The 24,519-nt window shown below is 41.5% G+C and overlaps 1 protein-coding gene across 1 annotated transcript in view; it reads right to left on the bottom strand.

Moving 5' to 3' along the window:
• Window positions 1–630: 630 nt before the first annotated feature.
• The window catches only part of pdlim4 (PDZ and LIM domain 4), a 44,629-nt gene continuing 20,740 nt past the window's right edge, over window positions 631–24,519 (bottom strand). The window contains exons 4-7 of the mRNA XM_022762590.1: window positions 12,573–12,838; window positions 10,851–11,005; window positions 4,083–4,221; window positions 631–2,136 (exon numbers count right to left, since the gene is read on the bottom strand). Of these exons, the coding sequence (XP_022618311.1) occupies window positions 1,932–2,136; window positions 4,083–4,221; window positions 10,851–11,005; window positions 12,573–12,838 (765 nt within the window). The 3' untranslated portion in view covers window positions 631–1,931. The remainder of the gene's footprint in view (window positions 2,137–4,082; window positions 4,222–10,850; window positions 11,006–12,572; window positions 12,839–24,519) is intronic.

The following is a 24,519-nucleotide window of genomic DNA, read 5'->3' as shown; positions in this document are numbered from 1 at the left end:
AGATGGCCCCCATATTGCAGTCATAATGGCACGTTTCTTTCTTCTCGCAGAAAGAAAGTCTGTCAAGAGAAGAAAATACATGCCGTGCCCTCATTTCTCTTTCTCTCCCCATTTCCGTAATCACTCCCCATCCGCCCCTCTCTCAGAGGAAATGTAGAAATATATTTCATTTGTTTCACAGACTTGGCTGTGACCAGGAATCTGAATTCATAGTAGGAAAGGAATAAAACTACGCATACTTCCAACTTCTGTCTTTTTCTGTCTTCCAAAGAGGAGCTGAAATGTATCTATGTAGTGGGTCTAAAAATCTAAACAAAGTGAATATTACTCCCACATGTTGGAGACTGGGGAGTCCCAGTTTCTGAATTTCCAACAGTTTTCTATGGCCGTATCTCCTGTCTCAGATGCACGTGACCATTTTTTATAAGTTGTCATGAGGGGCAGAGAGTGCACTGGTGTTAACCTGGAGTGTTTTTAATAAACACTTCCAGTGAACTCTGTGCTCTTGTCTGTATGAACTTGAATTCTTCAGTGTGAGAGTTGAAATTCCTCTCTCAGTCAGGTGCATGAGCCAGAAGCACTTCATCTTCCTTGTTCAAAATGTCACCTTTGCATGCATTCACTGCAGTGGATGAAGTTATTTCACTGTTAAAGCCTTGTTTTTTGTTTTTTTTTTGTATAAATTGAGGTTGTGACCAGATCTGGGAGAAATTCTTTAAACGGATCCTCACCAAGTTCTAGAGTTTCTCACAGAGCTTTGAGGATGCCTCCTGCAGGGATCTGTTTACATGTCAGAAGGTGGTGCTTGCATAGCTGCAAATGGAGGCTTTGACTATAGGTTATAGTTCAGTAAAACCACACCCCAACTCATACTGATGCACATTCCAGAAACTCACAATTATATCTGTACCTGATCTGCTTATAATGACTTATTGTTTCACTTAAAAGACAAGTGAGCATAAAAAAGTGGCAATCAAAGAGAGATGTTTCCCAGTTTTGTAACACAGAAAGTCCCAAAAAAGTCCAAAAGGTAAACTGCATACATGGAGTAAACTGCAACAGAAGTATAATGTGTAACTGTAACATAGTTAAAAAGACACATAAACCTTTAAACCCATTAACCAAAACATAAACAATATATAACCATACCTTAGATGACTTTGAAAGACACAGACAATCGATGTTATAATGGGTAAATGCAAGATCAGTCCGAAGGAGGAAAAACCACAAACTCGTCTGCACTGTTCATCACAGCAAACAAACCGATCAGCTCCAAAATACATCTCTTGTGGTAATGCATATCACACACACATTAGTGTTCTAGGATTAAGGCTTGTGGGAGGGTTGTCATTGGACATTGGATGATATGCAGATTGTTAGCTGGCTGCTGGTGAAGTCATTTCACACATGTCATTCCATTTTCCTCATTTTCTCTTCGTCATCTTTGCATCTGTTTTGTTTTTGGTTTATTGGAATACTCTGGTAATACACTGTGTGCTTGTGTTGTGGATATGAACTTCCATATGAACACCCACTCTGCTAATATGACCTTAACTGGTCGTCTTCTATCTAGGATTCAATGTGAACACATTGATTGAGAGATGAGGGCTGTCAGATTAGGACATAGCAAACAATGTCGGGTTTTATATGAGTTGAACTTTTGGGATACTCTTCAGACCCAAGCCTTATTCTCAACATATTTCAATATGCCCAATATACATAGCATTTATTAGGTCTGTCAGTGTAGAAATGCTGATATGGGATCACTAAAACACAAATGTTATAGGACTCTCCCAAAGACAAAACTGATCCAAGATCTACATTCCTGCTCGACAGACCCTGATAAATGTAGGCTAGGATACTCAGTAGCCCCGTTCTCCCATATTTTGGTCTCCCAGTTATATTACACTATGACCAGCTCCATCTCCATCTCAGACTAGCTCCACCTTGGAGTTGGGGTACACCGCAACAACGTCGTAGCCCTCAGGGGGCTGGACGCGTGCCTTGGCGTGGGTCTCACAGTACAGATTGTCCTCGATGAAAAAGTAGCCTCTCTGCTTGAGGTTGACGCCGCAGTCGTCGCACATGAAGCACTCGGGGTGGTAGAGCTTGTCCCTGGCCTTCACGATGGTGCCACTGGATGGAGACATGAGCGGAGACGGAGAGTGTTAAGACTTCTGGATACTTTAAAGTTATGGTACATGTAGGCTACTGTATGTAGGCTAACCCATTTCGAAAACAGAGGATGACTGCTACAACAATCCAGCAAGAGAAAGAGAGATACAGATGGATGTTTTGCCTTTTCCCCTAGAATTCCAAACACCGCCTCATAATTAGCCTGATCAGTCCTGCTTAGTGTTGTTCACAAGCTACAGACCAGAGTTTAACTAACTCAGTTACATCTGGTCCACCATCTTGATTCCCAATCAAATTAACGAGCAACACCTGGTTCCAAATTGCTCCCTGGTGACTGAAAACAAACACAGGACAAACTGAAACATGAAAATATTCCATGTACTGACTGAGACTTTTCATCTTCTCTTCTAGACTGCTATTCCTGGGTGTATGTTTATGTTTCTTGTTTATGGTTCTTCATCCATTAAAGCCATTATATTAACACTTATTTTGTGACTATAGCTCTCTGTCCGTCAGCCTTTTCCTCAACATCCAGCTTGAGGGTGATGATGGAGTTTAGTGTTGACCAGTTTTCTAGTTCTTCCCTTTTCTGGCTTCTGGGGCATGTGTTCAGCTGGGCCCAAAGTATTTTCCAGTGTGAGTGTTGAGCATTTTTATTTACAGTGCACAGGAAGTAGCCTTATGTCCAGTGTATTGGAAAAGCTAAACAAAAATAGCTGAACATCACAGGGTTGTGCTACTGAGAAGGATGAAAATGGATAAATGCATAATAGGAAAATGATGCCTTGACGAGCCAACTGCAAAAATGCAGAGCGCCTTAAAAGGCTGACTGCATCACCATCATCGCAGAGCACAGAACATTAAGCAGAACACTTTAAAAGGAAGTAAGTAAGGATGACTTGCTATTGACTGACTCACAGTTGTTTACTGAATTTCCCCATTATCTATGCAAATAAATGATTATCGTTCTTTATAGCAACAGTAACCGAGCAAGCATTTGAATATATCTCATTATATGACATTGTATGATAAGGGAGGTTTTCAAAAAAGGTCACACATATTCATACTGTCACACCTGGGAGCTGAATAGTACATGTTTATTCTGCTAATTGGCCACTGATCAGCGCTAGTTCCTTTTAGAAGTTCACTGCTTTACTCAGTCGCACAGTGACGCCAGTTGTTAAGGGCGTTGTTCATTCACTGCTCCCAGTAAGATTTTCCTTTGTGGGGATTCGGGCCAGCGAGCATTCAGTCATAAGCCCGCTTCTTTTTTTAACTGCTTTCCCCATCTAACCACACCACTCGCAGGATAAACTCTTGACACAGTGTTCTATACTTGTTTAAAAAGCTGTAAAATGCTGCCAGGTCATAACAGCCTTATTATGCCATGTGAGCGCCTACAATGCACTCTTGTTCATGAGTAAAGTAAGCCCATGACATCACTGCTTACCTGCAGCTGCTTTTATAGAGGGGGGGGATTACCGGTGCATGTGGTTTTCTTTGGCAGAAAGGTGCGTGCATGTGCATGCACTTTAATGCTTGGCGTAAGTTTGTGTACATGCACCGACGTGCGCGATTACGAATACGTGTGTATACAGCATGTGTGCGTGGGAAAGGGTGCGGAGGATGGCTTGGTTTAATCATTAAAATGATAAATGGGAGTAGATTTTACTGAGTACTTGTGAAAGGCTTGTTGGTGCACGAGTTAACCTCTTTGTTTCAGGGAAGAATCTTAACTCACCTCACGTAGTTTTTATATCTACAAGCACCATGAGAAAACAAGTGGGAGAAATATTCTTCCCAGATCGTGATTAAAGCTGCTTTAACAGAATAAGATAAGACAAATAAGATAAGATTAATCATTCAAATTTTCAGTAACATATTAACTGTATCTTTTTCACCTTAGTTTTGGAATGAAAAACTAGGATCTGTACTGTAATACTTACACAATGCCATTACAGCAGCGTGTGCACTGGGGTAGCTTCTGTAGACCAGACATGGGGCTGGGGATGGGGCTTCCCAGTTTGGGGATTGGAGACCTGACTGGAGACTTTAAGTTTCTCATTCTCTCTGTTGGGGACACACCTAGAAAAAAACAAGATGACAACAGAATAAATATAGTAGCTGTGAACACTGGACATACCGTGTGTGCGTGTTTGTGTATGTTTTCAAGGGCCACTCATCCCACACTTCCTTGTACTGTCCATCTGGTATTTCAGGGGGAAAAGCCACACAGATCCATGTGTATTTGTGTTTGTGGTTGCACACTGCAGGAAATACCCTTTGAGTTCCAGGTAGTAAGACTAGAGCGTGGTGATTTCCAGGTCTGTAGTAGGCTGGTAAGTGATACAAAGACGGATAAATATTTCTCAGAACACCTTCAAAGGAGGCATCATGGGTCAGTTTCTGTTCCCCACAGAGCTGCTTCTCACTATTTCTGTCCCCCCCCCGCAGAGCTCGTTGGGCAACACACACAACTATTATCTTGCATATTATCTGTCTTGTGTTTTTTTTTTTTTTTGATAGATGACTTTTCCAACAGTTTTGGCAGAATATAAACAATATGACAAGTCAAAACCTGCAGCACCTGTGTTACCACTTCTGTTCTCATACATCTAGCTAAAAATAAAGCAGTCTAACACAACAGTCCCACAATAAATGCTGCCTTCCATGAAGGTTGTATTGTTCAGTTTTTATTGAAAGTCATATAGAGAGGCGTTGATTCAACTTTATGATCATTTTAGGGGATGCAATTTGAGGTGCTGTTGCATTATACAGAGAGGTGTTTCTGTTATTTTGCTGACCCTCAATGATATAAATGGGGTGGGAAAAATAATAGAAGCTCTGGCTACCTGTCAGATTTATTGCAGGACTGTTGAAGCTCTACCACTACCCCATACTTGCAAGACTTTGGACATTTTGGACTTAAAACAGCTTTTGCAGAACAACTGCCCAGCTTAGCACCCTTGCAACCACACAGAACACATTAGCAAAGAAAAGAAAAGAAAAAAAAAATCCTTATGTCCTAACAACACCTTGGCACACCTAGCAACCACTTCACAACCCTCACAACCATAAAAAGCACACTAAAAACTGACAATACAATGACAAACACTCAGATCCCCGTAGTCATCTTGCAAAAAAAAAAAAAACACCACCACGATGACTTTACTGCTGTGTCATGCTCCAGACAACTTGGTAGCCTCCATTGTCTGCCACTGGTAAATGTTAGTGTTTTGTTCATGTAACCTAAGGTCACATTTATCATTAACCTTGTGGCCTGCTTTCACAAACAGGACGTTGCCACTTGTGCACTTCCTCAGCCACTTGCATTGCATTTTTCTACATTCTGAAGAGGTTTACTCATTAGCTTTTTGTATTCCATGAAGTACAACCCAATGGCCAAAAACAGGTCATCAGTTTTCCCGGAGATGGAGATTTTGTTATTCACCAGTATTACAATAATCTCTCAGAATGAATGTGCTAATGGTTCATTGATGTGAACATGCTAAACATTGGCACCTCTAAGTGTTGTCTTAGCCACAGAATCAAAGGTCAGCGTTATCTCGTAGGACTGTATTTGTCTTTTCTTGTTCGCCTGCCCCTCTCTCTGACCTCTCTGTGTCTCTCGCTCATTCCTGTCCACTCCATTCAAGTGTCCCAAGTCTATAGTGGCATTTCCTTGTACAAATTCATCAGTCAACCTGCCTAGAAAGCTGGCAGGGAAAACATCCCATGTTACTCAGAGTCCAGCTTTAACCATCACACCAGCGTGCTACAATCACACGATATCTGTGAACGACACGAGGAGGTCATCTGACATTCATTTTAACTGGCAAAACTGTTACATACAGCTTCTTTGTTCATTCAAATATCTGGTAAAATACTAAAGGAAATGACACACCTCAAACTTAACACAAATCTCAAATTTTTAGCCATAAGGACAAAGTCTGTCTGGAACTACGTGAGAAAAAAAAGTGTATATTCAGTATATAATGCTCATTTATTTTGCTACAGTAATGCCCGGGATTGGTTATGATGGCTGCTGCCTTCCCACGGATAACATTTTTTATTAAGCACGATCATCTCCAAGCATCAAGCATTTAGTTATGCCTGGCTGGAATGCATGAAAGGGGCATATTTAATACTGGTTATGCGGAGCTGCTCCAGTGCACCAGGGCAGATCAGTGGGGCACAGCTGGGAACTGCAGTGTACAACTTCCCTTCACTGATGATGTGCCAGGAGAGGCTATTCAGACCAACAGACCACCTATCACTGCCACTAACCATAGTCTAATTACCTTGCACCTGGCACCTGACTCAAAGGACTTTCAGTCTCTCAGTAACAGTTAGCCTCTGACTGCTCCGCGGTGTGTTTAAGAGCTGACATTAGCTAGGCATGTTATTCCTGGGATTAATGTGTCCGTTACCTGCTGATGCACTCTAATGGAAAACCTTTTTACGTGCATGACTCTTGTGACTTTTTCACAAAGGGGAAAGTTGACTAATAAAAGTCTTCAGAGTCATGAATGAAAGAAAAAAAAAAAAAGAAGCAGGATGAAAGAGCGCTTGTTTAGTCTTGCTTCTACATTTTAAATAGCCAGACTACTTAGGACCCCTACATTTTGTTGCCAGCTGCAGACAGACACCATATTTTATTTGACAGACAGTGACAAGTTGGCAGATTACAACACATATCTCACCCCACGCAACATTCATAGCGCTCAAGTGTGTCCCACACTGTGACTAATACCTACCAGGCATATTGTTAAATCGGACACACACTCATGTTAGGGCCCATCTGACTCAAACCTGTCAAGTGCAGAGTTGGAAGCCTGATGGGGAATTCAAGGCAAACCGAATCACAATATCAAAAGATAAATAAACAGCTGTAATGAAATACGTTTATACAGCTGTTGCGGGATATTGTTGCATCTACAACTTTTCAAGGAAGCCAGAAAAAAAAAAGAGTCTTGATTTGTCCCTGACCATATGTACTGCAGGTTTCAATTCATGCAAGAGTTTTAAAAAGGGTTTTTAGAAAGAAATATAATTGGAAAAAGGATCAGACATGTGTTGGAAAGATACATTTATAATATCTTGGGCCACACATGCAATCAGAGAGAAAAAGCATTACCAGGAGGGAAAGAAAAATATAGGAAAATATGGTAGAAAATGCTGACATGATAATCACTGACAATGACTTATCATAAAATAAAACCAAATCATTCTTTGTTGCAGTTTCCTGACTAAATTTTTTATTTTTTTTCTTTTGTTTGTTTTATATCACTGTTGAAGGGTTAACCCCCACACCAGTGAAATCCCATGTGTACTCCCACTGGACCATAAAATCTAAGCGGGTCTTTAAATCTTGAATCTTTTCAGGTCTGTCCTGATCTGGTGGAATAACTATCTGAATGGAATGTTCCCTCTCCTTTTCGTCTGAACTTTCCTTTCAACATCCACAATTATATTTCTTGGGAGTGGGTTTAAAGGGGAACATCACTGAGGTGATGTTCATCTCCATCACTTCACCTACCTGAGAATTCTAATCATGTTCAAGCTGGTTCATTTAACTTCCCACATGGTTCATCTGACAAAGTGACCTAAAAGTAACAGATCTCACTAAATGTGAGCGTTACACTTCAAAATCCAGGAGGCAGTCAATAATCAGACAAGTGTTATACTTTGAAAGTATAACATTTCCTTCTCTGCGGAGATGCTGATGGATGTCTGAATTCACAGAGGTCGTATTCTGAGAAAGGACACAGCCTGCTTCCCTCCTGAGCGCTTTCTTTTTGTGGCCATTATTCATCACTGTTGTGACGAGCTGTCTACTGAAAAAATACCCCCAGCAGCTGATGGAAAGTCGTTTTTTGCTGGAAATAAACATGAGGTGGAAAATATGATATTTTTTAGAGCTTAATAACTTTGGAGTTCGGGGAAGGCATGAGGTCTCAGAGAGGTCTCTGGCACTAATGTTTATTTCTTTTTCCAACTGTTCGTTCATCATGTCGTCTTATGTCTGTCTTCCCCTCAAATTTTCATTAATGATGGTGGAAATTATAAAGTGTTTGATTAAGTAATTTGATTTCCCTGCACTTCTCAAAAACTTCTTTAAAACATACAGAAATTGTGCTGTTTATGAGTAAAAGCTGGCTTGTTAGCATATAACTAAGTAGCCCTAACATGTTATGGAAAAGACAGACCTTATACTGGAACAATCGGTTCAACTTTCTATAATCCATCCTTCTGGGTGATATTGCTTTAAACACCCTGATTTAACACCAGTATTTAACAGCCACTATCGCTATCCAATCACGGTGGAGCCTGTGGAATTCTGGGTAAACTGACACTCTTGTTTGCTTTAACTTTAAAAGCCCCTGAAAGTCAACATGGCCTCTACAGGGGACTCCTTCAAAAGGAGGACCAGCTATGGTTGATTTAAAAGCCTGACAGCAAAGTATGCATCTGAAAACAGGATGATTTTACTTTAACCCGAGTGCTACTTTTGTTCGGCTGTTAATTTGACTTGTTTCTTCTCTGCCGTGCGATTAAAAAGCAACAACCGAAGACACCTCAGACAGGATTTCATAGTCTCACACAGCTCCAGACACGAACGCAGAGACAGGTAGCTTTTAAAATGATCCCAATCTAAACCCGAGGTTCGTCACGTTTGTTTCTTCTGGGACTTAGCCTGTCAATCAATCTGTCAGTCTCCCAAGCTGAAAGACCACTGACAGCAGACAAACAGTTTCCTTTTAATCTCTTTAATCCATCAGCAGTGCTACTTACTCTCCCTCCCTCCCTCCAACCCCCTTTGTCTGTCATTGGCATCTTTTTTTTTTAACTCTCCCACCCTCTCGTTGCTTTGAGTGTAATATTGAGCACTAAATTAAGTCTGAAACGGTCTGGCAGCGCTCCAGGCTGCACCGCAGGAGCAGTCAGCGCTGTTCCTTGTGCTGTGGATTACCCTGTCGGTTCTCACATCAAAGGCTGAACCAGAGGTGTGATAACTTAGAGGGAAGTTTTCACTCTTGCCCAGGGACAGTGATGTTCTTACAGGGAGAGAAAATCAGTCACCGCGTTGTTCTAAAATACGAGATATTGAAGAATCAACACTGTTATCTGGTCCTTTAAATACACAAATATATAATAATCATTAAATATGTCAGGGTTACATGACAGATATCAAAGATGTAACACACAGCATATGTTACTGGTGCTATTATTCTGGGTTTAAGAGAAAAGATATAGATTTATTTTCTGTTTCTGTGTCATACACTGTCAAAAAGTAAAAATCCATATGACTGTCTCTCATAAATAAAGAGTCCTACAGTCCTCTCCAGTGCTGATGCACGGGTTGCGAGTAGAGTGTTTCTTTTGAGTTCAAAGAAATTAAAGCGAGAGAAAATGATCTCAAGCTGCAAGGCGCAGTTTGCATGCTACAAACTGTGTGAAACAGGCCCCAGGAGGACACATTAACTACGAGTTTTTGTTGTTTTGTTGAATGAAAATATTCAGATTACGACCATGTATTAGCCACGATTAAATCTTCAAACAAAAACATCTGCAGCAGTACTGGCATCCAAAACACCACATCAGTCAACATCAGTATGTAAACTCTCTCAGAGCAGGTAAATCTTCGGATGGGGGTTCTCCCATCTAAGTGAGAATTAAGAGTTCACATAGATGACTGTGTGACAAAATACAAACATTACAATACATTAAAACCATTATATATGTATGGGAATAGTTACCGAGCGTACATGCTGACTTTGACACTGCAGGTTCATACAGTCACAGCTGTTAACACTCCAGTAATAGTAAAGGGTTAAAGGACTTTTCTCAAGGACGGGTCAGCGTTAGTTGCTGAAGTTAAGGTCATAAGCCCACTTCTCTGAGGCCCGAGCTATTTCCGCTTGAACATACCAACACTTGGCTCCTAATTCCTGCTTTCACAACTTTTGTCCTGCTTTACTGATAAACAAGGAACCTGAGGAGAAGGTTTTAGTTCCAGGGATTATCCCTCCTCTGCTGCTGTCAGCATCACATGACTCCTCCTCAAAGGCTGGAATGCTAAGCGGTCAGAAGGCAGACAGGAAAACCATATTTCTCACTTTATTGTCCTTTGTGAAGTTGTTTTTGCAGTAAATTGCCTTACCAAAACTTCCCCTCCCCTGTTCATCCGTGCGTGAGCTATTTAAAGTACTTCATCTTTTGCCTGCTCCCTGCGTCTCTTGTTTTCTCTCATTCTGACCCGTTCTCGCTCTCTCGCTCTCGCTCTCACTCTTCCTCTCTAACCCTATCCTTGCTGTCTGTGTCTTTCTATATAAGGAAAACTATGCCAGTAAGACAGAGGAGTTCACAACAGTCAGAGAGAAGCTGCCTGAGCAAGATGTTTATTTGGCTGGAGTCAGCCTCATCTGCATAAGAGGAATTATTTTACTCAGAAATTTATATATAAATATATATATAAACAATATGACTTTACAAAACACTTTGTGACTATTGCGTAGATGCATGCAGGCATAGCCAGGGGGCAAGCCACATCATAACTGCCTTATACCCACTCAACAGGTTGTGTTAGTCATTTCAACATCTTATACTCCACTGTGGATAGCAGAGCAGCCAAGTGTATCAGACTCACAGTAGCTGACTTTATATTATTGCGGAATAACAGAAATACAATCCAAACACAGAAAAATTCCTACCTCCGTCAGCTTCCAGGATTCCCTGGAGGTATTTGAAGGAGCCGGACTGTTTGGGTTCAGAGGCAGGCTCCTCGTAGTCCTGCAGCATCTTGTAGACGTCTGACTGTGGGTCAAAACCATTACGGCCACCAGGGGACTGTATGGGAGGCTCTGGGCTGAAGGAGACAAGAGAGGCAAGATGTAGTATTAATGCAACGCAATCTGATTAATGGCAACTAGATGACAGATGAAAAAAACATTCATTTTCCTTTAGCAAACAGTCAAGACAACATTGGGGTGATGGGGTGTCGTCTCCTGTATCTAATTTTGCCTCTACATCTTTTACCAGGTGGTGTCATGATGTGATGTTTGACAGAGGCAGGAATGAAAGGAGCTGAAGTAGCCTAAACAAAAAGATAAAAGAACAAATGACAGTTGCCAGACCACCAAGGAAAGAAAAGAAAACTTGAGAAAAAGGCAGCTGAAAGATCTATGGAAATAAATTCCGACAATTTTCGTTCTCCAAACAGACTGTGCAGAGCACATCTTGTATATTTTCCTGTTACTGAGACAGCAGAGACGGATGCGAAGAGGGAGAAACAGAGGTGTGTACTTTACAATCTACATCTGATTCCACAGGCATGAAGTCTTAATCACAACAGCTCTGTGTTATACTTCTGCAGGTTCATCCATCCATCAAGTTATTCCCAAGCCCCACAGGATGGATCACGCTCATTGGATACATTCAAACCTCTGGGAGATGAGCAGGGCTGCTGACAGATGTGTTCAAATCCTGACACACTTTACTGCATGTTTGTCTCCAGACTCCCCTCCAGGAGTCTGAAAGAAGCACTTGCACTGCAGTGTGGAGTGTGTGTGTGTGTGTGTGTGTGTGTGTGTGTGTTTGTGCGTGTATGAGTGTCTGTGAGGGAGAAAGTCTGAGTTAGTGAAAGTGAGACTGAGAGTGAGGGACAGAGACGGGAGATGAGCAGTGTTAAGATGGTGTTTAAATGTGTCCTTGTGTGTGTGTGTGTGTGTGTGTGTGTGTCTGTGTGTGTAAGTGTGCGCTGGGAGTGCTGAGAGAGGATGTTCACCGGGAGACTAAACACACACATTTATTGTCCGCTTGAGGGGATGCACAACAATAAATGGCTTTTCCAGATCACATGGCCATCTGTGCAGTTGTGTCGAGAGACATCCAAAGTGTGCTTGTGTGTCTTTTTTGCTGTGTGTGCATCTGTCGTTGAGTCTTTTGGAGTATCACAATTGACTGTCAGTGTATTTTTACATTAGAAAAATACCTGGTGAGGCTTTAACAATAGAAAGGTTGATGGGTTTTAGAGGCAGTCACTTGAGACGTACTACTATTTCCTTGTGTGATTTTCTCACAGTAATGGTGTGCAACGAGGCCGGTCTGGAAAAACTCACAGAGGGATATTTTGAAAGCCGATACAACTCAACAGTTCCAGTTTACGGTTTAATACCACTGCATAGATAAGGTTCACGCTTTGCTTAATTTGTAAGAAAAAAAATGGCTTCCATTTCATTTTTAAAGTGTTGTTAACTCTATTTTATTCAGTTTTTTTTATTTAATCCAAATTGTATTGTTTTATTGAAGACTGTAATTCCAGATTTCCAAACTAGTCCTGTCAAAAAGTATAAAATGTGTCTGGATTTCAGACCCGTTTGTTTATGTTTTAATCTCTGTTCAATCCTGTACAACACACACTTTGACTGTCTCACCTGTGTGTGGCGCTGAGGCTGAGGCCCCCCATCTTGCTCGGCAGAGATCTGTCTCCATTGCTGCCAGCATAAAGTCCTGCCGGGTTGTTGTACTGAGCGTGCCCGGTTCCGGTTCCGTTTCCGTATCCATAGCTGTGGCCGTTGTTGGGTCTGGAGTGTCCATTATTCAGGTGAGTGGTCTGGGTAGCCTGCGGGGACTGGGGTTCAGGGGTGTACGAAGGTTTACGGCTGTAACCGCCATATCCGCTGGTGATGGGCCGGAAATTCTAAGAAGACAGAAGCAAACAAACAGGAGCGTATTTAAAAAAAAAAAAAAAACAGGAAATAAAAGACAGCCTAAAAGCAAAATACCAGATTTTTATGGTTTAAAATGTACTTAACTACAGAGAAACAGGGGCGTGATGGTGAATGAGAAGAAGCTTGTTACATTAGAGGAGGACTTGCTAATGTTAGGAGGAACAAAGAAGGGTAATGGATTTATTACAGAATGCACCATTACATTTTGGTTCAGGAAATGAGAGTAAAAAGAGGACTGAGATGAGAAAACAAGCACAGCGGTGCCCCTGACTAGAAAACCACAATTCTTCTGAGGCGAAGAGAGTGGTTGGTCCCAAATGAGGCTTTGCAGCAGTGAGGTTTGAGAGAAAAAGCTTTTTCCACTTCATTTCTGCTTTTACCCTCTTTAATAGTAAGGCTTATTAAGAAGGAGCTTGCATTAGATTTCCTGCAGATGTTTCTGTCAAAACAAATTAGCTTATGTGGTGTAAATATTGAAAAAATGTGTTGTTTCTTTTTTTTTCCCTGGCTGCTTCTTCTATGAATTGAATAGTTTATAGAGGCTGACAGAGCTGATATACTGCACAAGATTAAATTATCATCTTTCTGACATGCTGGAGCAGACTGTCTGCATTCTTGCCATATAGTCACTCTCTGCCGGGACTGTTTAGAAGAATCTGCTGGACTAATGCGGGACAGATGCACAGGCACCTACACTTACACCACTGTATACTCAGTGAGTGTGTTTATCCTGAGGTCAACGCCCTTTTCATGCATTTGCAAAAAAAACTCCACAGTGACATCATCGAGCAGCTCAGTGTTTACCACGGCTATCAGCAAACCCAAGTGATAACGCCAAGTGCCAGCCCGGCTCGTCTGGCTTAGACACTGAACTTCACAGATAAAGTTTTATTGCGTGTCTTGCAGTGATGTCGCGCATCTCTGATAGAGTGTTAGTGCTTTGAATTTTAGAGATAGCCAGCAGTTTTGTCTGAAGAAACAGGGCTGCACATGATCAGAGGTTTGGACTATAAACATTTCAGCTGAAACGAAGCGACTTGTTTACAAGTTAAGCAACGCAGCGGGATGAGAAAGGAGTCACTCTCGGTCAGACTGTTGTAACTATGAGCCGCCAGAAAGAGTGTGCGTGTATGCACGTGTGTGAGAGTGCGTGTGTGGCTGTGTGTTTTGGGCTAGTTTAAAGTGCCTTAGCCACAGGAGGTGGGGGTTCACAGCCTCTCCAGACAGGACCCCTGTCATTTCAACAGATGGGTCTGCTGGATGTCATCCTGCCCTCGCCTGGACCACACACACACACACACACACACACACACACACACGTCTTCTGTAATCAGCACTTTTCAGCATGCTGGAGACCTCCTCTTCATGTACACCAACAAGCCCACATCTTGAACCTGGGAAAGTGCCCTGTCATTGCCCTGCCTCCTGCAGTTAAGACAGATGACTTTCAAGAAATATAAAACCGCCTCTTCCTGCTCTTCCAGAAACCTCAGGCTGTAAAGATGGATGAATCCAGAACATACTAGCAGATAGCCATTCATGGTTAAAGTTTGGAGAAGGAGGCTGGGGAGTCAGCACTCAATGTAGCTTCACCCCAAGAGCCAAACCCTGTTTTGGCAGGATGTCAGAAACACCCAGCTCTCTGTGGCTTCCTCTCCAAGTAAACCAGACACTCTGAAGCTTGGTTCTCACCACAGGACCGAACAGGCCAAACCAGATCCTACTTATTATCTCTAGACCTATTTGCACAGATGGTGGACCTCATGTGATTTTGATTAAAAATTCCCTCAACTACAACATTTTGTGAAACATATCGAGTTTGTAAAGAATAACATTTACTTCTGATTAATAATAGTAACTACAGGTAGGGTGCAAGGACAGCTGAAGATGTGGCGCTGGTGTTAAATGCAGACGCCCTGTTTCTTTGGATCTGGGAGGAACATTTTCTGTGGTGCCCTTTTGAACTAAGCTATCTTTTATTTCACTGCCAAGTCATCTTTTGTCTTTCAATTTCCTGAGCACATGCCCAGAACAGGAAGGGTGAAGTTTTTCAGAACAAATCACTGTCTTTACATGTCTTTTTAGTCTTAATGCAAATCCATTATTCATTCCTCATAGTTAGACAGGGGCTAAATCTTTAGATAACACCCAGTACAATAACTGTATCACAGTCAGGCAAGCTTACTCATGCCTGTGTTCAGAGAATAAAGGAGGCAAGTGAAGGGAAATCCCTGAGAGTGTATTATATTACACGCTCCTGCAGTGGCAGGACAGTAAAGACATTACATTTATGACTCCTGATCTGTACAAACACGACATGTGAAGGAGGACAAGCACTCACACGCTAACCTATATGGTGATATAATTAAAACAGAAATAAATGTCGGAGAATAAAAAAACATTATGATCTTGTTTTATGACTCAAGGGGAATTGAACCTGAAGAAGAAATCAAATTAGTTTTATTTGCATAGCCCCAAATCACAAATTTGTCACAGACAATCAACAATTTGAACAACACAAGACTCTCTATCCTTAAACCCTCAGTTCAGATAAGGAAAAACTACAGCCAAAACAGGAAAAAAAAAGAAGGGGAGAACCCAAAGGGAAAGGCACCAGAGGAGGGAATTTTAGTGGATAACTGGAAGAGGTTGAAGAAGTACTCTGATCTTTTACTCTTTTACCAAAATGTTACGGTTGGAGATGAAGACTATGTTTGTAAATAATCAAAAACCAAGTTGCAGGACATATGGTCACAATCTCCCCTTCCTGAGTTACGGCATGGAACAATGGCCACCAAAATCTAATAAGTTCATTCTGAGTCCAAGTGGACATTTGTGTCAAAGTTGAAGGAATTTCCTCGAGAGGTTCCTGAGGTATTGCGTTCACAAGGCCAGAACTGCGTTCCGTGAGGCCACCGTGACCTTGACCCGTTGACCGTTGACCACCAAAATCTAAATCAGTGCATCCTTGAATCCAAGTGAATAGTGGAGTTTTTGAAAAGTGTAACAGCTCTAATACCTCACAAACAGAAAGAAAAATCAATCCTAGAAGAGGCACAATGGTAAATTCCCTCACTCCCTGCAGTCCCCATTCCGGTGAATGAAAGACTTTGTTAACCATCATACCCATATCTGTATCTTGCCAAGACAAATGCACCTGTTAAAAGTGTAAAAAATGAGGATTTTGCACCTGAATACCACTGCTTTAGGTAGATTTCCCTGTTGTCAGCAGTAAACACATGTTCACCCATTTTCACCCTCACACTCCTCCCTGAGATGGTGTGACTCCTTCTGTTCCCCCGCCCCTCCCCGACCATTCCTTTTGTCTTTCTCTCCCATAACCCTCTTCCCTCTCCGGCTTTGCATGTCTGTAGCCCAGATATTTGCTTTGGGTGGATGGCAGATTTATAAGGCAAGCACATCTGGTGCTTGCCTTATAAAAATGCCAGTTTGGTAACATTCAGGACTTGTAAGTGCTTTCAAGTTGCTCTGAAGGTATGGTGGCTTGGTTTTTTTTTTTATTACAAAAATCAGCTGTAAGCCAACTGTCTCGTTAAAAAGATTTATTTTACCTTTCGACGTCTGAACTGCATACAGGCTTAATGGCGATTCTGTGTGGAGGTGACAGTCACGTTAATCTGGTGGATGCCTTATCACCCCAATTCCCCTGGTAACCTTATCTTGTTTTCCCAATGTAGACAAAACAGTTTAAAATTAATACGAGCAGCTTCAGTCCATCTCCAACAGGAACTCAACATAACAAGGCTGTTGAAAAAGGCCATCTGTGAGATCATCTATTTCCTAATTTCTCTCTCTTGAGAAAGGATACTCTTTCATTTTCTCCCAAATCTTGACTGCATTCCTCCTGGCTCAAAGGACAAGAAGTTTGAAATGTGAGTAAAAAAAAAGAAAAGAGAAAGAACAAAACCCAAAAGCAGTAACTAGAGTATTTATGAGAACCAGCATTGTCTACCGCTGTGTACTCATAAATTCAGGTTGCCATCTGATTGCACTGACCTGTTTTACAATGGTAACAAAGCATGGCTAATGGTTCAGGATGACTGATCATGCATGTATGTATGTGCAAAAGAAGGAAAGAAAGACACAAAGAGAGACAGATAAAGGGGACAAAAGTTTATTTTTACACGTACATTTACCTCTGTATGTGCTTATACACTGTGTTATATTGAACTGTGGTGCTTCCAGCCAAGAGGAACCAAGTCCCTCCATTCATCAACCTGACAAAAAGGCACTCTGATTAATAAGGGCTTGAATGGGAGAAGACTGCAGTTGCAGTTTCAGCTCCGGTTCCTCAGTCCGCAACCGCAGTTTGGTCAGAGAAGGGTAGATGGGGGGGGGGGGGGGGGGGGGGGGGGGGGGGGGGGGGGTTTTTGAGGGGGAGAAAAAGGTGGAGGACCCTAATTGAAATCATATGCTCGTCTTTAACTGAGGACCGAGACCTCAGCCTGCCTGCCTCACCAGAGACACATACACAAGTTCATGATAACACACACACACACACACACACACACACACACACACACACCACCTCCTTCTCTTCTGCCTCCTGCATGGTTTAATCCCTCTGGACCTTCGAAATTAAGCTTTTCACATGGCGCTCTGCACTGCTAACCAAACACAAACCAGCCCTTTATGGCTCCCTGGGTCTGGCCCTGGGTGCCTCGCTGGGAGGAGAGACAGACGGGCTGCAGAGGAGGTGGCTGACAGCTGAGGTGGAGTGGGGGTGCTCTGGGGAAGATTAATGTAGCAGTGGAATCCTGGGTTCTAATGTGTAAAAATGTGTAAATAAAGCCATTCAACTTTTTCTTCCATTTTGCCAAGGTTTGAATGAAATGTGTTGTGATGTAGCCAATTACAGTGCTATGATACAGCCCTAGGGTTTCAGGTGACAGCACTTTAATTATTTGGTTTGGAGTGGATATATGCTGTAGGGAAAAGCACCTGTGTTAAAGTAAGCTAACTGCCCTCCAGTATGAGGTAACACAAGAGATTAATATTGCTTATTGTGCATGATTTAGCTAGTTTGGTAAGAAAAAGCCAGAAAAAATTTTTAAATAATGAAACTACAGAGATGGTCTAAGACACAAATAATGAAGAGTGGAAGAAACTGGCAATTATTAAAAATGTGAATTCTGTTTTTATGTTTAAGTTGTCAGTTATCAAGCAGTTACAATGGTTGCTAAAAGGCCAGTAATTTCTACAGTTTTGTGCTACAGTGACTTTCACAAGTAGTATTATGAGACAGGACGAGACGGGGCTAGCTGGTTAGCAAGCTAACTTCAGTAGAAAACTTCACCAGAAATAAAAGCAGAACAAGAGGTAAGTAAAGGAAGTTTTACGCTGAACTTGCAACCTTTCTTCTCGACTGGTAGCTGTTAATGCTAACGTTGGCTATGTAGCGATAGCAAAAAAAAAAAAAAATTTACATACAGCACCGCTTTAGATAAAAGTGGATGGTGCAACACAGCAAATAAGCTACGATAGCTTCCTCCATTTTGGAGTTTCTCTCTCTCCGTTCCCTCAGAGTTCAGTACTGTCAAGGTTGTTTGCTATTGGCTCATCAAGTTGAACTCAGCGTGAAAGCTTTAAATGGATTTACACAGAGCTACTAATAGAGGCAATGCTGTTGGAATTAATGTCAGTTTTAAAGGCTTGCGTGACCAAGCCTTGACCAACAGTAAGTATAATGGATAAGAGTTTAACACAGACGTATCTTTTTAAAACATATTGGACAGTTTGGGTGACTGTTTTCACATTTGGTCCTAATTTTGTGCTTCCTCTGTGCTTTCTTTTTGTTCCTTACATAATCCCACTTATCAATAAATGCAATTTTTGATTTAGCTGGTTAATAAGGATGACCAGAACTGTAAAGACACAAGACAGTTTATGTGCAGTTCCTTGTTGTTTCAGGGTTTAGGGATCTGTGTCACATACGTGACACACAGCAAGAGAAACAGCTGAAAACAAAGGGATGGATTGAGGTTAAATACAGAAATCTTCCTCTAATCCTTGAAAAACCGTCTGAGAATAGGTTGTTCTAAATCTGAATGAGCCTGGATGGCTGCAGTCTCCCTGGGCCTGTTCACCCCTGCAGTGAGTGCTCTCAGTGACCCCGTCCACTCCGCAGCACGCTGACAGCCAAGCAGAGCGGGGAAGGCTCCATTAGGAAAACCCAAAGACTGGTTTGGACATTTCTGGGATTACTGGCTGATTAGTGAACACAAACAACCAAATAAGTGGGGTCACAGGTCTGTGATCTAAAAGGCCTGCTGTGTCAATGAATGTGGAGCAGCTAAAAAAGACTTTCCAGTAATGCTCCACTGGTCTGAGGTTTCCTGGCAGGGGATTAAGTAGCAGTAGACCCAGTAAACATATTTTGGCACCCAATGAGAATACTCTAAACCATTTAATGGCCCCATATTGTTAAGACCTATTCATGGGCTCTATGATATAAATGTTAATCCAGTTTTTGCACAAGATCTAACTGGTCTGCTTCCCTATTTATTATTCCTTAGTGTAAAAATGCATCTTTGACAAATTAAGTTTATAACTCTTGAGTTCTGTTAAGTTTTTAACTTATTACTGTCATGTGTTTTTAAAAGGCAGATATTTGAAAGCAAAGGCCTTGTTCCATTCCTAAAACAAATTTGTCACGCACACTTTTTTTGTTTTTTTTCAGAAGCAAAATTCAATTCCAAGCAGTAAAGGAATTACTGTCTGTAAGTCATGCAAGGACTTTGTCTGTCAGCTCCTATTAATGTTAGCTTGGAGAATTCGCCTTCAGCTGCCAGCTCCTGGACTGAGACTGGAAGCCTCAGTGACGTGTGATCCAGACCTCTCAGCTTCCGCATTGTGAAGCCTCATTCTTTCCACAGGGCCATAGTGCTCGGCCACAATAGCTATCGCTTTAATAACAGGGTATCCGCCAGGAATGGCACTCTGATTATTGTGTGCCAAAAAATTCTGTTTGACTTTAACATTGACCAATATAGACAATTCCCACCTACTTGAAGCTGCCACTGTGTAATTTAATGGAAGGAATTTTGAAAACCTGAAAAATGCCAGTAACTGGTGGTATTACTTTACTGGTGCATAAAACTGTCCCAAGAGTAAAACTGACAACCAAAAGGCTAAAACGCAGATGTAGGATGAGATAACCATTTACAAGCCGGAGAGGCATTTTCTCTCTAAAACTGTCTTTCTCATTGGAAAAAGGTTCAGATTTAAGATACTTTGCATGCCATTGCACTCAGAGCTGTCAGTGTACTGTCCTCAAATAGAATAAAATCCAAGAAATACTGGAATTTGCTTTGATTTGTTTAAGTGCTGCCCACTAGTCATTATATTATCAAAGGACATCTCACAAAGCCTAATGTGATCTTCCATCTTGAAAATGGCAGAATGTGATAATTTGCTGATTTGACCGCTCCCACTTGAAGACTTCTGGTGAGAACACTGCATCTGGTGTGTTTGATAAAAATTAGGATGTCTTGCAACAACTGAACAAGAGCATGAAAATGTGAATCACATCTCAGATTAAAAAGAAAAATCTGTCGGTTCAGTCCAAAGATTTGTTGTCACCAACTACGTAATGTACTTTCCAAATGGGGAACTAAGCAAACACATCTGTTCAAATGCACATCACTGTACACATCAGTAAGCGATCACTTCGCTTGATTCTTCAGTTCAGGTTTTGATTAGACGTAAAGCTGGGTCCCTACTTGATTAGGGTTAATGAGGATTAACAGCATCCACTGTTGATACATGACATAGACAAAACCAGGTGGAAAAATGTCAAACGCATCTAAAGTTAAGTGAATATGAATCAAGAAGGAACAAAAACCAATCAAGAGTGCTCTGATGCTGGCTAGGGTATCAAGATTCAACATAGCAAGGTTGTTTTTTTTTTTGTTTTTTTTTAAGGTGGATAGGACAGGAAAAAAGGTGATTTTGATTTAGCAAAAATGAATCATCTTATTTGAATTAAGTTCAACTTTACAGGTTTGTCTTACTAGTTTCCCAAATACAGTAAAATAAGAAAGAAATCAGAATATAAAAGGGGGAATTGATATTTTTTTTCTCCCTCTAAATGACAGCATGACAGAAAAAGTCTGAGAACCAATGCTTTAGCTCATGCCTGTCAGTCTCCAATGAAGGGATCTTAAATGGAAAAAAGCTACAGTTGGGCAGTAATACAGATGAGTCAGGACAGCTTTCTTTTTTTTTTGCTTGATATTGTTGGGACAACCTTTTTCTCAAGGGTACCCTATTCTTTTGCATGGAATTTGAAAACTGTGTGAAGCCACTGATTATAACTCATTTGTCTTCCAACTACACAAAATGATTCATGCTGTTCTTCTTAAGACACCTCATCCCTGCCACTCCTCCTTATCAAATTATTTCTATTTCAGCAAGTTGTGTATGACATCCGGTGGACAATGTTGCCAAGACATGAGCACAGTTCCTTGGAAAAACATTACACAGTCACCACCAAATTCCCCCAACAGATAAAAGAAACACTCCAAAAAGTCTTTGCAAAAAACAGTCACATCAACCGTATGAAATCACACACTTTCTTATATCCAAAAATACAACATTTCCTCATCGACTTTTATGACAATATCCCGTGTTCCCAAGGTGAAAGGAAACACCTCATAGCTTCCATGTGTCACTTCCTGCTCAGTAGCTAATTCCCACAAGTGAGACTGGAATTTCTAACTAAGCCAGTTGGTCAAGAAAAAGAAGCTTATGATGAAAAATGGAAAAGTTAAATAGAGCAGGCCCTGACGAATGCTGTCATCAGATTCCTAACTATCTGGGCACTTTTCATGAGGCTCAAGTGGCAACATTTCTGCAAGAAAAAGAAAAAAAAGAAAAAAGCTTTGCCTTCTGATGCTCTTTTTGCAATATTCTTAGTTCACGGAGACAATCTGCTTTACAAAAACAGCAATGAATGTCTATGTAGGCCGGAAAAATGTGTGGTCACTTCCAGAGGAATTTGTTTATACAAAAGCTGAAGTGTCCTGGTGTGCCTCTTTGGTTTCAGTTCTCACCCTGCTAGCCAAAGCGTACTGCTTCAGAGTGAGTCCTAATGTTGTAGGTCACACAGCGGTAGGTAAGTTTTGGATGACAGAACAATGCCTCCGATCTTTGTCAGCACAATGAGAAATTGCGTTGTCGTCCTAATCCAGCGATTTGATTCAGTTGGTTTCTGCTCGTGCTGCCCAAACTGACTCATGATTGGAGGCACTATGTGTCACATACTTCAGTTTGGATTTGGGTCAGCCGCTGTTAAGAGATACCCCGGTGCATTTATTGTTTCCAAGGTGTCTGAGGAACAATCGCCATTGTTGTGTGTCAGTGCTGCCCTTCAAGCTGTATCTGAATACAGCAGGAAATAAAGAAAGAGAGAGAGAGAGCCTTGGTCTTTTATGTGACCCCAGGGAGCGGATGTTTCCTCCTTTCATGCAAAGACGAATTCACCTGAGCGTGAAGCTAAAGTGGCCCTGACTTAGTGGTTTCCAGGCGTCCAGGTTCACTTCATTAAATGAGACGCCAGGGAACATTTTTAGACTTCGGCGAGGGAGAGAGGAAGAGCTGGATAAGATGTTACAGAGATACAGCGAGAGGAGAAAGGCAGACTTGCGCCGAAAAGAGCATGAGAGAGACAGATTTTTCTATACTCTCGTATTACCCACACGCAAAGCCTTCCTGTCATGCATGTCCGTGTTTGTATAAACTGCTGTAGCTGATGGTTCCTCTCAGTCAGGTTCGGTATTTCCTCGCGTTAATCAAAGCAAGACCCAAGCTGGTGCTGAGATTGTGCGATGAAGACCTTTGAGGTGGAGTTCTGACCATTTTATGGACATAGAGGCTATAAAACTATCCAGGGATTAATATATACCTTATACACATGAATACTCTGGTCACCTGCCAAAGGAAAACACTGGCTGTGGCCATCTGTTCTTTGAAGTTTATTGGTAGCTAGTTAACTAATGGTTATATCTGTTTTAGTGAGAGTACCCAATGTTATGCATTGTGCCCTGACTGAAAACAGTGGTTAAATTTTGTTTCAGATGTCCTCTTACACTTGTTTAATGGACACCTGCTCAGACACAAGTGGACAAGGTGTAAAGCACACGAAAAATGATACTTTCATGATACCAAAAATGCAGCAGCAAAACATTTTACTGATTGGTTCTTTCAGAGTAAAAGTCCCCTGGGCGGCTGCTAGTATATCAATCGTTAGAAAGAGAAAACGAGAATTCGGATCCCAAGACCACCAACAACCCTGATTAATTACATACACTAAAGCCTCTTTCACTTTGGTCTCTGTCACTGAAAACAATACTTTCCTGTAAGGTGTCAAACTCCCACTGATGAGCGGACGGATAGATTTCACTTCAGGTCTTTGTGCGACGGTTCCACCCTTTAGGGACAAGAATACCCTGCCTCAGCGAGGGGCTGAGGGACACACAGATCAGTCCTGACTCCACAATACTTGACTAATGGACATCTCTCACATGTCTGAGCCACAATATGCTCATTGTCTGTCTGTTTCACTCACACACTCTCCATATTCACAGCATATGTGTGATCGAGCACACACACACACACACACACACACACACACCTCTTATTCTCTCCCTGCTCAGAAACCTGTTGGCCTGCCAGCACTGGAAAACTTGGACAAGATCATCTGCAAGAGTTCATCATGCCTTGAATATCCGTTTGGCAGCTCGCACGATTGGAGAACAATCAAGATACTATTTCAAAACCTCGCCGGTTAACAGTGGGATGCATTATCTCACTTATAACCATGTGAATAACAGTGTACAGTCAATTTACAAATCGAGTGTTGTGCCCGTTTCCATGGATTCTGTTTATGATATAAAAGGACTGAGAAGACTTGGGTCTCACACCCAGCAAACTGGACTTTTTTATGTATTAAGTTATGGCCCCAGATGTGAACTAGCCTCTCTCGTTAGGTAGGGAAGGACCTTAATCCAAAGCAGTAGATTTCAAAATACTGGGTCCCAGTCTAAAGGCAGTTTGACATAAATCAGACCAGAGAAATGTGCTGCTGAATCCCCACCAGCAGACGTCTTGTACAGTATCATTAAGGTGGCTGGTAGAGGCGTTTCTTATATGCATAGGTAAGTCAAAGATTTACATGTAAATGATAAGAATGTATCATAGCTGGCATCTCATTCAGAATTAAGAAACTTCTCTTACCAAATGAGTAGTTTCATTTTAATGTGTTGTTGTATTCGAGATATCAGTCTCGGTAATCAGGACATTATTTTGAAAGATAGAGAGATAAACTGATGAAATTCCATTAACTTACATTGTAACTGTGTTGTGGCACTCTCATTGGTGGAAGCTTTGGGACATAGTAAAAGTCCCATTCATTTTTCCCCACAGACAATGTTACGTGACTCACAGTTAAAGCGCTTCTACAACTTGGATGGATATGAAACTCTCCCTTTGGAGTCATCTGTCAAAAGAACACACAGCTGTGATAGAAAATGTCTGGTCCTTTGACAAAAAGGTGAAGGTATAAGCCTGTAAAAAAAAAAAAAGTGCATTTCTGCAAGAATCAATCACAATCTTATAGCTCCCTTACGTG

The sequence above is a fragment of the Seriola dumerili genome, unplaced genomic scaffold (assembly GCF_002260705.1).
Source record: "Seriola dumerili isolate Sdu_G_001 unplaced genomic scaffold, Sdu_1.0 BDQW01000449.1, whole genome shotgun sequence".
Lineage (NCBI taxonomy): Eukaryota > Metazoa > Chordata > Actinopteri > Carangiformes > Carangidae > Seriola > Seriola dumerili.
Note: the sequence above shows the minus strand (reverse complement) of the source record. Positions and strands in the feature narration are given on the sequence as shown.